Raw genomic sequence first — 14,063 nt, 5'->3', positions numbered from 1 at the left:
ATCACTACTACTCTGCTGGTCTGTTTGATTTATTGCCCATTCCCTTCTCTTGCTAAGCATTCAGCTGCTGAGAAGAGATTCTTCTGGATTATTGAAATCCTGCAACCATTTGGCTCTGTTCTTTAATCCAGTGATAAGAAATTAAGCACCTTGTCCTTAAAACAGCTGCTTACTGGTACATCATTGTGTGGTGAGATGGGAAAAGGGATGGTGTGGGAAAGAGAGACAGATGGAGTGAGAGGCATGGTGTGTGCGTGTGTGTGTGTGTGTGTGTGTGTGTGTGTGTGTGTGTGTGTGTGTGTGTGTGTGTGTGTGTGTGTGTGTGTGTGTGTGTGTGAGACACAGAGAGAGAGAGAAGGGTGTGGACTAGACAGAAAGTGGCAGGGAATGAGATAGCAGAGAGCTCGGCTCTCCCAGCATTCCCACTGCAATGCAATAAACCAAAACGGACAGCAGGTCTGCTTACGAACTTATCGAACGTCAGCTTTTTTTTAACAAAAATTCCTGACGTTTTCTTTATATATACACACGCAGCATCTATATGTCTATAACCACACCGTACGGACTATACAATGCATCATCTAAGGGTTTTCCTAAACCATTGCCGGAACACATGGTCTGGTCTGGTCTGAACAGTAGTCTGTGTTGATTTCTCACAATGCCAGGGGTATGAAACAGCCCAGGAGATAATAACGTAGCTTGCAATCTGTATGAAACAGAGATCTCGGTGCACTACGATCTACAATGCTTTCACGTTGCCTACAAGACCTAAGCAATGAGCAGGGTGGCCATCAAAGGCTCCAAATGTCTTCCAGACTACATTTCCCTGCATCCTCAGCATCCAAATGTCCATTCGTTGAAATGCACTTAGCGCCACGCCCCCTTTGCCCGCATAAGGGTTGTGAAGTCACCGAAACCAAAAAAAAAAAAACGGACCACGCCCCCATTCGCTCGGCGATTACGCAATCGGAAGAAAGTGTAAGGAGGGGGAGGGGCGTCCTGTCGGCACGCGCAGAAAGCACGGAGCAGCTGCAGCGGCGAGAAGGAGCGCGGCGCTTTTGCGGAACGCATCGTGTGCGCTCTTTAGAGACCATATATACTTATATATCAATATATTTAAAAAAAATTAAAAAAGCAGACCAAGTCAACAACCCGTCTTCTTACCGAGACATTCACTCAAAGCCAAAATGGTGGACCGCGAGCAGCTGGTTCAGAAAGCCAGGTTGGCCGAGCAGGCTGAGAGATACGACGATATGGCAGCTGCCATGAAATCGGTAAGTTGGAGAGCCGACGTGCTCTGATCGCTGACCGTCTGCTACGTGATCGGGAGCAATGCTTGCTTTTTTTCCCCCCATGCACCGATCATGATCACTGATCAGGATGGACATGCATATGATTTGTTAAAAACATTAAAAAAAATGTATGCATCGTTTCAAAGATGATTTAAAATCGCACTGATTTTTAATTTCTAAACCAAAACCCTTTGGAAATTGAGTCACTGGAAATGAATGACACATCTCCAGAATCCATCATGAACCATGTCTTGTTTTTCTATTGACTGTATGCTTTGATTGACATCAAATATATATATATATATATATATATATATATATATATATATATATATATATATATATATATATTTCATCGATATTGGATGAGGGTGGTGTGTGTGTGTGTGTGTGTGTGTGTGTGTGTCGTGATCGAGTCGAAGCGAGTGCGGTGTGTTTGATTTTGGGGCGGTGCCTTTCGCCACATCCCTGTGCACAGAGGACCATAGAAGGACCGAGCTTCAAAAAATCATGCAGCACAAATGCAAGACTGATAGAACCCGAGATTAAAGATGCGTTTTATTAGATAGTTACGTAAAATAAATCGTCAAGAAATGACCATCAATAAGACGTGATTTGCTTTTCTTTTAGGGTTGGGTTCGGATAAATCGGAATGACGCGCGTGAAACATGGCAAAAAAATAAAAAGAAAGAGAGGGGAAAAAAAGAGTGATAGACTGGCTGTCCAAGTTCTTATGTTGCTTTGGGACACCAGGGAGAATCCGTGCATATTCAAAAACCCGATTATAATTCGGATTGATGGTGAGATGAAGATGATGCGGCTTTGTGTCTGTGTGAACGCGCGTGAATGGGCGCGTGCTCATAAATCACTGTAGTGACTCTGCAGGTGATCGGAATTGTACAATCATGTCATATGAACGCTTATAACGATCATCTCAGAACACCCCCATCTCTCTCCCTCCCCGAAAGGCGTGTGCAGGTTTTCTCCCACTAGGCGTGTCGCAGCGCGTGCCAAGGTGCAGAGTCCGTACTGCACCATTTCGTGTAATCCATCAACCCTCACCCCGGAAACAGCTATGACCATGCCAGATATCTTTTTCAGCGTGCAAACGAAAATGATTAATGCAGTCTTTGTAATACCTCCACCCCACCCCATAACACCCCACCCCATAGCACCCCACCCTACCCAGAGGCAACACTTTAAGAATCAGGCCTTACAGTGAAACACTGTGTTTAAAGCATGTAATATTAATGCATGTTGGAGGCTACACCCTCATGATATCCCCATTCTAAAAGATTTATAGACGGCTGGCTGGGTACACAGTTGAAGCTGTCACAAAAAAAAAAAAACGTGGCCACAATTACTCTTATCTCAGATCACGTCTCTTAGAGGTCAGTTACTCCTGTGCAGACGTGGTGATGAGTCATAGTAGCTCATTCCGTCCGAAATAATAGAATTGCACTCTAATCAGGAAACCAGAGAACAGCACTAATATGTGCTATTATTCTTCAAAGCGGTAATCTGTCACAGGATTAGTTACGATTATGTCGTCATTCGTTTTTGCAGCAAACCAGATATTCTGTAAACACATAATTAGGTGGTGGCCTTTATGTAGCTCTTGCGCCTGTTTTTTTTTTTTGCTGTCTCATGCTTAAAAAAGATCGGAATTTACGGTAGAAACTGAGTCTAATATCAAGAACAAGGTTTAGATTTTATATATACGGCTTCAAAATCTTTTTTTCTTCAATTAAATTATTGATCTATATCCTGCAGCTATTCTTTATTCTGCTTTATGGGTGATATAAGAGAACAGCGAGAACTTGCCCCCCAGGCTGATGAATCTCTCACTGGCGGTGCGCGGAAAGAGCACCGGTCCATTAGGAAGGAAAACAGGATGGGAAGCCACCCACTAATGAAAAATGCTCTGTCATGGTCCGATTGTGTCTTTAGTTCGGGGAGGGTGTGGGGCATTGCCCAAAGTTTCATATCTTTGGGTAGTGACTAAGTGAACATGACAAATCATGCTGCTCTCTGGAGCATCATCTGATATGTCAGGTTGTGTTTAGACGGTTTCAATCCAGATTGATGTCATCCACTTTAACCTTTTTAGATGGTATGATTGCTCACATAAGGGATCATAGATATTAATCTGTTGGCCATACAGTCATTCCTCTGAACCAAGACAAGAATCGAGCATTCGGTAGAAGCGAAATGTCTGTTTGAACAAAAGAGGATGTCTAATGTGAACCTGATATATAATATAGGTTACGGTGGACGATTCACATTTCAGTTTTGGATAAAAAAAAAAAAAAAAGAGTGGCAGAAGGACTGGTCTGAAACCACACCCGCTTTCCATCCAGAAGCCCTCATTTCTCCGTGACCTAATAAAGCTTCATAATCTGCTCCCATTGTGACTCAGTAAGATGTCGCAATCCTAATCTCAGCGATGTAATAAATTAATCAGAGTAATGGAACAGGCTTTAAATATGACAAGTAACAACCTGTTACAACTAATGACTACTGTTACAGTTGACCGACTGTTCTGCGTCTATTTTTCAGAATTAATATTTTTCCATATAAATGATTTATTTAACACATTGAAATCGGAGTTTAATAAGGCGAGGACTTTGCTTTTCATTAATCAGATGTTTTCTTTTTGTGTTTGTCTAGGGAGGACAGCATTTTCATTTTGTGTGTGTGTGCACCTAGTTGTGGTAGCAGACCAATTTATTTTTACGTACCAGAGGTCAATTATATTTATCCAGCAAATGAAACATGCTATCTCTCTCTCTTTCTCTCTCTCTCTCTCTCCCTCTTTCTCTCTCTCTCTCTCTCTCTCTCTCTCTCTCTCTCTCTCTCTCTCTCTCTCTCTCTCTCTCTCTCTCTCTCTCTCAGAAATCGAGGCATTAATGATTACAGGAAATTGCAGTCCCCACCTCGCAGGCATGAATGTAATAGTGCATAATGAATCTTCTGGGGGTTCAAATTGACAGATTTAATTGCCTGTCCCGAGCATTGGGAGACACTTCTAAACTGAAATTATGAATGTAATCAAATCTCAAGGCTTATTATATGCACCGTCTTTAGAATATTTGTTTTTTAAGACTTTTTTTATACATCGCTATGTACTAATACAAAATTGTATCGATCCAATCTATCAATCTATCTAGACCGAGTCATGCTAGGTATCATCTCAAGACTCTCACAGCATTTCATCTCCCATCACCAGGCGACTCATTGCCATGTCATGATGTCATGTTGCCTGTAGCAACTCACCACCATGTGTTCTTACTCATTATATCCCAGGAAGAATTAATTGAACATTGCAATTAGTCAATTCGCAATGTACTGCTATGTGGGATTTAAAGAGTCTTTTCATGCCAGCACAACTACTATTGCTTTTTGCTGTAACAGTCGCTTTATGCTAATATAACCATATAAAAATAAAATTTTTCCCTTTAATTTGCTCGTCAATCCATTCTTTTGTCACGTAATATTTAATGTCCGATGGCAGCGAATATACCGCTCTAGTACCTCTGTTACCCTGAAGAGAAAAGAAAGCTGAGTCGTTCGAGAACAAAAAGTGAGACCATTACCACTAAGCGAGGACAAAATGTAGATATCGAGGCAGATAAAGCCATGTATAGAGAGATAGTACCTATTTATAACCGTGTACCAGGCGATCAGATCACAATCAGATATAATTTAATAATTCGGGGAAAAGAATATGTGTTCATGCACAGAGCATGCTCCGTGGTCAGAGTATAATTATAAGACATCAAAAAATTAAACATTACATATATTTGTTACTGTGTAACTAGAGCAGCGTAGCAGCTGAAAAATTGCAAAAGAACTATAACACAACCATCCTGCACTAAAGTTCTTGTGGAAGACCACCCTTTCCATCGTGCACGTGTCATACTGAATTTCCACTAAGTACTAGATATTTTAACAAAGGAAATTCAGCCGCAGTGCACACAAACATACCAAACTGATGGTTATCCAGCTCAGATCCAGAATTCATGTTCAATCTCAGGTATCATTGATAGCAAAAGAGCGTCACATGTACAAATTCCCACCTATTTCTATACAGAATAGGGTGAGCTACAACCCAGACAACTACCATTCAGACAGCTATTCATTTCCATTCGATGACTATGGTGAAATGATTCGTAAAAATCAAATCAGATTTCATACAAACTAACCCTAACCTTAGAGATAAAGCTTTATAAACAACGCTTTATTGACTCGGTTATCACTGGTGTGAAGCACAGATCAAACAGAGCACCAAACACTCTTATTACCTTATTCAGGAGTTGTTATGACACTCATCGATTTACCTTTTAAATGAATAAATATTATAGACAGTGGATGGTAGGTACGTTTTGGTGAAATTTGGTAAGAGATTTGGGTGAAATTTATCCTCTTCCTGTAGCTGATATTAAAATGCCAGTTGAAACTGGTGGGATTTCTATTTTTCTTATTGACTCTTTTCCCTGCTCGGTGAAGACAAAGAGATAGCACCCATAGCAAAGATTTTTTTTTTTTTTTAATGTTTCAACTCATCTAGCATGCCATGTTTGCCTGGAGTGTTTAAAATGTCTCTGGATACCCATACCAAGATGACTTAATGTGATTTCTAACAGCAATCGTTTTTCAAATTCAAAATGCATTAGCTCCTTGTAAAAACCACAACGATCTTGCTCGACAAAATGAAACCATTTTGATCAGTCCATTCTTAAGAGACAAAAGATGGAAATTTTCTCAGGGAAAAAAAAAGGTGCACTAAGTACTAAGTACTAAATACTAAGCTGCACTTACCCTGTTTTCTTTTGTAACATAGATCATATTTGTAATTCAATTTCTTTCCTTATCGCCAGCTATTTCCTTCTTTCTCACCTTGCATTTACAACCTCTGTCTGTCAAAACAGGGTCCAAAGTCCAAAGCTTGCTCATTTAACAAGCAAGAGATTAGGCATATAAGAAAAAAGTCTTTGTTTTAAAAAATGACTTTAAAACAGCTCATAGACAGTGCACCGCTTTATCCATGCACTCTGTCGCAATCCTGATTGTGAAACACTGCTGGCAATGTGAGTCTGCAGCTCCAGTTTTTATTCAAATTCACCATTTAAGCCTTTCTACAAAGAAGTGCACTTTCAGCCATTTTATAGCTTTTACTCAATATAGGCCACATGAAATAAGAGAGAGTTCAAGTGAACTAGATTATAATTCAGGTATATGTATTCTCTTCTCTTAAAAACACAGTTAAGCCATGCAATGGCAATGAGTGTATTGGTAATGAACTGGTTAGAAGGGAGAAATCACGTAACATAGATTTCTTGAATCAGGTAACATGCTGTATTCAAGAAAATGAGACCAGTTTGGTGTTTGATGTTGCAAGAGGACTGAGTATCTATCAAATACTGTAGTACCTTCTTAGGTTACACCGTTCATTCTTCAGTTGGCATGCCAACCTGCCAGTTTGCTTCAGGACACAGTAAGACTCATTATAAGCTATGAAAATAAATACTTTTTAAAATGTACAACCTTTTAAACACATGTTGGGATCAAATATTTTCATTTTCAACAAGCATGTAGAAAAAGATCAATTAGCTATATCATGCTAATAGCTTCAGTGCAAATCCTGCACATCAAACATGTCTTGGATGATGGACTATTTATGAGGACAGCTAAAAAAAACAACAAATGTACACAATACACCATGACATTTGCTCTTCCTCATCTCTTCCTATATTTTAAAACAGTTCATAGCTACAGCTGGTGCAAACTGGTTGGATGAAGTAAAGGATAATCTTTTCCAACATGCACAGCTGCTGCTATAAGCACGCTGGCTAGCTGCAGCCTCTGCTTCATGCCCAACCCCCACACTGCACACCCACACGCTCACTACTGCACTTGTGCCCTGTGCTCTCATACACACACACACACACACACACACACACACACACACACACACATCACATATGCAGCACAAGCACTTGGCTTATCTCACTTCAACACATACCCACACACATAATTGCTGCTTTTACTCTTTTTTGCACTGTATGGATACACACATTTCACTACACTAACACACACACAATACATATACAGTTTCCATACACACACACACACTGTGCATCGCTGCAAATGCACTGTCAGTGTATCCAGGTCTGCAGCAGAGAGAGAGAGAGAGAGAAAGAGAAGGAGACAGTCCTTTGCAGCCAAACAAAGGCGATCGCCTTGTTTCTATGGAAACTGAAGATTGTGTGTGATATAGTGCGCTATGCTTACATTTGCAGCCTGAATAAAAAAGAGGCATATGTGAATCTAAGAAATTGGCAAAGGGTGATGTGGTGTGCATACCGATTTTTTTAATGATCGGTAATTACGATATATTGTATTTAAATCAGAAAATAAAGAACTTCATCACGTCTCTGTGGGCTTATGTCCTTTCTGCATCTAAATTGCGAGGAAATTCGTAGTGTGTTGGAGTTTTTATTTCTTCTTTGGTAGGTCACACTAGAGTCAGTCAGAGTCAGGAATTATTGTAAAAACAAATTTGCTAAACTATTGCACAGACACTGTTTTTGAAAAAAATTCCATTAACATAAATCATTTTACTTGACAGAATGTTCTCTGTAAAAAATTACATTGTTAACACCTCTATAGTATATTTTAAGTATAGAAAGTCTCTAAGAGTCTTCTGTTGCATTTGATTATGTCCTGTAATGTTCCCGAATTGTAAAAACTAAATTGCAAATGTGTAAAATCCCTTTATTATCCACTAAAGAGCTTAAAATAGTGAATGGTTATGGGTATCAAAAATACAAACCAGTATAGGATCCAGTAAGCCAATAGCACAATAAATAAAAATGTACAAATTCTGAGAGTTTAAAATTTGACAAGAATTAGAAAAATGGATTGGGGGGTTTCTCAGCTGGCCTTACCATGTAAGAAAAAACCCCCGTAAAAAAGTAAATATATTATTTGATGATTTTGATAAAGCATGAATAAAAGTACTGACTGTACTTTATCAACTCCAGCAAAAGCAAAGCAGTCTCTTCGGATTGACTTTTTATGATGAATAGATGAAGGTTTCAAGGCTATAAAACGAGGAGAAGCCATAGAGAGGTTTCCTCAATATGGTCATGAAAGTTTATCATCTGCCATTATGCTCATTAGTTTGGAGAAAACCAATATATCATGCTGTCAAACTTATACCAAAAGCCACACAGCAGGTTGTTGTAAAGTCACAGTGACTGATCCTGAACCTGCATTAAACACACCGCACAGACACGGCAGTTCATCATGACTGACCGATAGTGATGAATTTCTTAAATTTTTCTTAATCCGATAGTGATGAATTACTTCAGAGTTTTTCTCATTCCTTTGTCTTATATTAAATGTAGACTTTACATACATAGTATGTTTGTCACCATTCAGAAGCAGACATTGATACAGTTGTCATGACTAAAAGTCAACAACTTTATTTCAGAATTCAACCAAAACAACCTATAAGACAGACCCAGACAATATATAAACACTGATCTCCTAAACACATCACAATTAAACCAATTATATTAAATCTATAATATTTAGACTAAAATAAATGAACCACATTATATTTGGTCACAAATGGATAAATAATATAACACTTTAGATTGATTTGAATTAAAATGGTGAACTAAGAGCTGCAATCTTTACACAGATTATCTTCTTTATATTGTTATATTGCAAATGTAGCTTTTTAAAAAATATATTTAAGGAAATTGTGGATCAACTGTTTTGAGCTCTAGGCTACTGTTCAGAAAGGGTGGGGTTCAAGCTACCTGCATGGGAAACCTGCCACTGTCGGGCCCTTAAACAAGGCCCTAAACCTGCTCCAGGGGCACTGTATCAAGGGTGAACCTGTATTCTGATCTCAGTTTCCTTACAAGCTGGGAAAGAATTTCATTGTGCTGTAGTGTATATGTGTTAATTTAAAGTCTGAAAACAAGATGGAAACTTTATCTTTAGTAACTGATTATTCAATCGATTAATAGAGTAATCGGATAAGGAGTGCTTTTTCCTAAAACTAAAACTAAATATACAAAAGAGATCAAGTCATTTGTTACCTTTTTTAAAGTAAAAATATATAATATAAAAATATATATACATAAATAAAAAAATGTAAATAAAAGAATATAAATAAATTTCAAATTACTAAAAAAAAAAAAAAATGGTAAACGCACTGTAAAGTTTTCTTTTTGTTTTAGTTTGAAATGATACCAAAATTTCCATTGTGTTCTTTGGCCTGTATCTTTTCGTCCCCCCTTTGCTGATTTCTCCCCGTTCCTCCGTTTTTCATTCTGCAGCATCCTCTGTGTTTACCTGTCCAGAGCACTCCAGAGTTTAGCAGGTGGTGCGTCAATAATAATGGTCCGTGGAGAAACACATCGCTCCGTGTGTAGTTAAACGAAGCAAATAATTTGCCTCGATGCATTTTTGTATTTTAATTACACAAGTTGTCACCTAACCATGGAACAAGTCTCCATCAGAATTCACAACACACAGACAATATATCTAAAAATATTCACTTTACAAATCCTTGCAGTAAAAGTTATCAATAACATTTATTCATAAAATCTGCTCAGGCTTTAAACAAAAAACAAAAACAGCAGCTTCATTTACAGCCAGTTTGATCCCTTCAGCCCCTCTCGCTCCCTTCATGTGATTTAATCTGATCCAGGAACAGTGTGTACTATTTTTAATTCTCATACATTGCTTTACACAAGTCAGTACAACATTGCTCTCAGGTCATTGTTTAAGGTCAGACTGTTTTCCCATTCAGAGTTTTTCATTAGTTGTCAGAGCGAGGGCAGAGGAGATTACGCAGGAGATGACCCGAATGCTTTAGCATTGCCTACAAAGCTCAGACACTGCATCATGGGGTGAGGTGAGGTTAGTGTGCCTCAGGATAAAGATAAGAATTCGCTACACAAAAACGTTTTTCTCTGAGAAAAGTATCAGTTTAAAGACCTACTTATGTTAATGATAGTATTTTAAATAACCTAATGGTTTACAGAAAATAAACTCGAAAAGGGTTCTGTCATTCTAAAAGCAAATTACTGCATATAATGTATGTATATCAAGCATGCATATATTTGTATATTCACACCAATAATTATTTACTTTGCCAGTGGTGGTTAAAACTAATTATTATATGAAAATTTAAACTAGTGATTGTAACTATGTGTTTTGTCCTTCAGTATATTACCATGGGAAAGCTATTAGATATGCAAACTAATTCAAATTCTTAGAGAAAACATGGATGTCATGAATGAAATGTGTGTAATGTATGTTTTAGGGCTGATCTTAAGGCTTAAATCTGAAACATACTGCATCTCGTCCATCTGTTCTACAGGTGACAGAGCTGAATGAGGCACTGTCCAATGAAGAGCGCAACCTGCTCTCGGTGGCCTACAAGAATGTGGTGGGAGCACGCCGCTCATCCTGGCGCGTCGTCTCCAGCATTGAGCAGAAGACATCAGCCGATGGCAACGAGAAAAAGATCGAGATGGTGCGTGCCTATCGTGAGAAGATCGAGAAAGAGCTGGAGGCTGTTTGCCAAGATGTGCTCAACCTGCTCGACAACTTCTTGATCAAGAATTGCAGCGAGGCACAGCACGAGAGCAAGGTGTTTTACCTGAAGATGAAGGGTGACTACTACCGCTACCTGGCTGAAGTAGCTACTGGAGAGAAGCGTGCCGCTGTTGTCGAGTCGTCCGAGAAGGCCTACAGCGAGGCGCATGAGATCAGCAAGGAGCACATGCAGCCGACGCACCCTATTCGCCTAGGCCTGGCGCTCAACTACTCTGTGTTCTACTACGAGATCCAGAACGCGCCCGAGCAGGCATGCCATCTGGCCAAGACGGCTTTCGACGACGCCATCGCCGAGCTGGACACACTCAACGAGGACTCCTACAAAGACTCAACCCTCATCATGCAACTGCTGCGAGACAACCTGACACTCTGGACAAGCGACCAGCAGGATGACGAAGGTGGCGAGGGCAACAATTAAAAAAAAAAACGAGAGAGATGAAGAGGCAGAAGAGGAGAAGACCCTCAAGAATTACCTGTTTCCTAGCCGTAACACACAAGAAAACATGCGTGCTCACAAAATAATTGAAAAATAAAAAGAAAAATTAAAGCGTAAGTGAAAACATTTGACGAAAAGGGGGGCCTGGTGGAATGCTGGCAGCCATGTTCACTGATGGTACAACCGCAACTGCAGTTCTCTTTGATTTTTTTTTCTGAAAATTAAACGGATAAAAACAAATATTGATAGAAATCGGAATAAAAATCTTAAGTCTAGCAAGAGGTTAGGTTTTCAATTATAATCACATTTAAAATCATCACAATAAAGGTAAAAACTGCCTCTTCTTCTGTTGCTTCTGCAACATTTGCCAAAACAATTCTTTGAAGCAGAAAAGATTGTCAATAAGTCAGTTAAGTACATGGATGACTAGGGTTGAAATACACCCCAAACACTGGCGTAGGGACTGTTCTTGTAGTGAAACATGACATCAAGCTGCTTATTTGTAAGTGTCGAGGAAGGGTTAAGGAGCTGTCAGGGGAAGTGATGAAGCTTGAGCAAAAAAAAAAAAAAAAAAAGACAAAAAAAAAAAAAAGTAAAAAAAATACAAAATTGAATGTCATAGCCTCGCAAAAAGTAAGTTTGCAAGCAGGCACGAGTGTGAAAGGATGTTTTTGTTTTTGTCTCTGTTAAACATACTTGTGGATTCTGATGTGCGCTCAACAGTCAGTCAGCCATTTCTTTAAAGTCGACACGCTCCAAAACATCACTGTGGTTACAGGATCAAGAAACAGTAGTTTAGGTATACGGTAACTTAGTCCAGGTTTCCACCCATTAAATAATGCTATTTCCATTGATAGCTAAGAAATTGTTGTCCTTTCGGTGAAAACAGTTTTTATTATCATTATTATTATTATTGATATAGTTTGGACGTTTAGGGTGTCAAGAGTGACCCACACTACCAAAACATAGTTTTATTCGAAATCATTACAATATAGTACCATAAACCACAACAAACACTATATATATAAAAAAAAAAAAAGTGTGTGTATGTATGTGTGTATATATATATATATATATATATATATATATATATATATATATATATATATATATATATATATAGCAATGATATTACCTTAAAATGCAATCTGTCCTTGCAAAGTGAAAAAAAATTTAAATAAAAAATCCCTACGCTTTAATCCTGAAAAATGTAATTCTTCAAAGCGAACCTTAATCACTTGGATCCCTGTCGCGATACACTGAATGGAATCAACTGGAACCATTGGCTGTTTTTCCTTTGTTCATGAACTGAAAGTACAATTAGAGACAGAGCACTGGCACTGCCAGTGATGATCTTAAAGCAGCTTTGAGGTTTGTGGTATTCTTTTTCTTCTTTCTTTTCTTTTTTGTTTACTTTTTTAATTTTTGAAAAAAATGCACTTGCCTATTATACTGTTTCTCAGTGTAAGATGATTACTGCTCCAATATTCTCGATAATACAATATTGTGCATGCTGGTGATGTATTTATATACTGTAGCTTGACTTTATTAACTTAAAAAAAAACCTGTAGATGTTATGTATTCATAGGAACAAGAAATGCCTAGAATTCAATCTGATTATTATTTTCTATTTATTACTTTATATTGGATTGTTTAAATTGATTATGATTTTTTTTTTCATCTTTATTTGTTTTTTCTTCGCTGAAGTATGCGACACCAAAATGGTGAATCATTAACTGATGCTATAGTGACATGCAATTCTTGTCTTTGGGTTTTAAAAACAAAGAAAAAAAAGACAGAAAACACCACTGTTAGCTTAACACTCTCTGTCCGGTGTTTTGGCGAAAAAAAAAAAAAATCAAAGATCACACTGTAAATCTATTCGTTGTTCTTACAATGGCCTTTCCTTTTCTGCTTTATCTGTCACATTATACAGTAAAGCAAAGTGTTGAATTTTTTTGAAAAACTGCATTTCTGTAAGGAATTCAATCATGGACCATAATTTCCTCTTTCTGTCCCTATTTTTTTTTTTTTTACTTTTAGCTGTCTCTCCTGATATCGTAAATGTGAGTCATGTAGCGGATGCACACGAGAAAAATAACAATAATAATAATGATGATAATAAAAATGAATTAAAAAATCACAACATCCTTCTAACCACATTTCAGTGCCGCTGCCGTTGTTGTATTGTAGATGAATTGCATCCATATGATCCTTAATGGAAACGTGTCTTTGAATGTGTTGGTGCAGTGTGAAAATTCTGTTTCAGGTTGACGTTTAAAAATAAATCAACTAAACGCTGGCAGAATGTTAAAAAGATTTTATGATCTGATTAAAAATAATACAATTAAAATGCACTAATGCTATGAATGTATAGAATAGTATGAAATAGTATAGTATAGTATCGATGAGACACAAAAACAAAACATGATGTGTACACGCTGGCCAGCTGTAATTAATGACTTGGATAGAGGCACACTGTTCGAATCCCAGTGTCTCATTCTGTGCCATCCTGTGCCATCTTCCAGGCTGCTAAGAACCTCGTTTGCTGAAGCTGAATGTAATGCAACCATCTGGCTCTTAGTTTCTGCCAAAAGTTTTGGTGTTTGCTTTGCTTTAGAGAGCATTCAATACTATTGCACAAAATAATATACTAGATAAACATATTGAGAATATTTAAACAGAAAGGG

General features: G+C 38.0%; 1 protein-coding gene across 1 annotated transcript; it reads left to right on the top strand.

Moving 5' to 3' along the window:
- Positions 1 to 987: 987 nt before the first annotated feature.
- Positions 988 to 13,535, top strand: ywhag1 (3-monooxygenase/tryptophan 5-monooxygenase activation protein, gamma polypeptide 1). The gene is made up of 2 exons (XM_046839191.1): positions 988 to 1,274; positions 10,699 to 13,535. Exons 1-2 carry the CDS (start codon positions 1,188 to 1,190, stop codon positions 11,353 to 11,355), a joined length of 744 nt encoding a protein of 247 aa, XP_046695147.1. The 5' UTR covers positions 988 to 1,187; the 3' UTR covers positions 11,356 to 13,535.
- The last annotated feature ends 528 nt before the right edge of the window (positions 13,536 to 14,063 follow it).

The sequence above is a fragment of the Silurus meridionalis genome, chromosome 25 (assembly GCF_014805685.1).
Source record: "Silurus meridionalis isolate SWU-2019-XX chromosome 25, ASM1480568v1, whole genome shotgun sequence".
NCBI lineage: Eukaryota > Metazoa > Chordata > Actinopteri > Siluriformes > Siluridae > Silurus > Silurus meridionalis.
Note: the sequence above shows the minus strand (reverse complement) of the source record. Positions and strands in the feature narration are given on the sequence as shown.

What these genes read in the sequence shown, in the direction of transcription:
- ywhag1 (XM_046839191.1), top strand. Translation starts at nt 1,188, where the DNA reads ATGGTGGACCGCGAGCAGCTGGTTCAGAAAGCCAGGTTGGCCGAGCAG. An exon ending in TGGCAGCTGCCATGAAATCG is followed by an intron (nt 1,275 to 10,698) that starts GTAAGTTGGAGA and finishes TCTGTTCTACAG; the next exon opens with GTGACAGAGCTGAATGAGGC.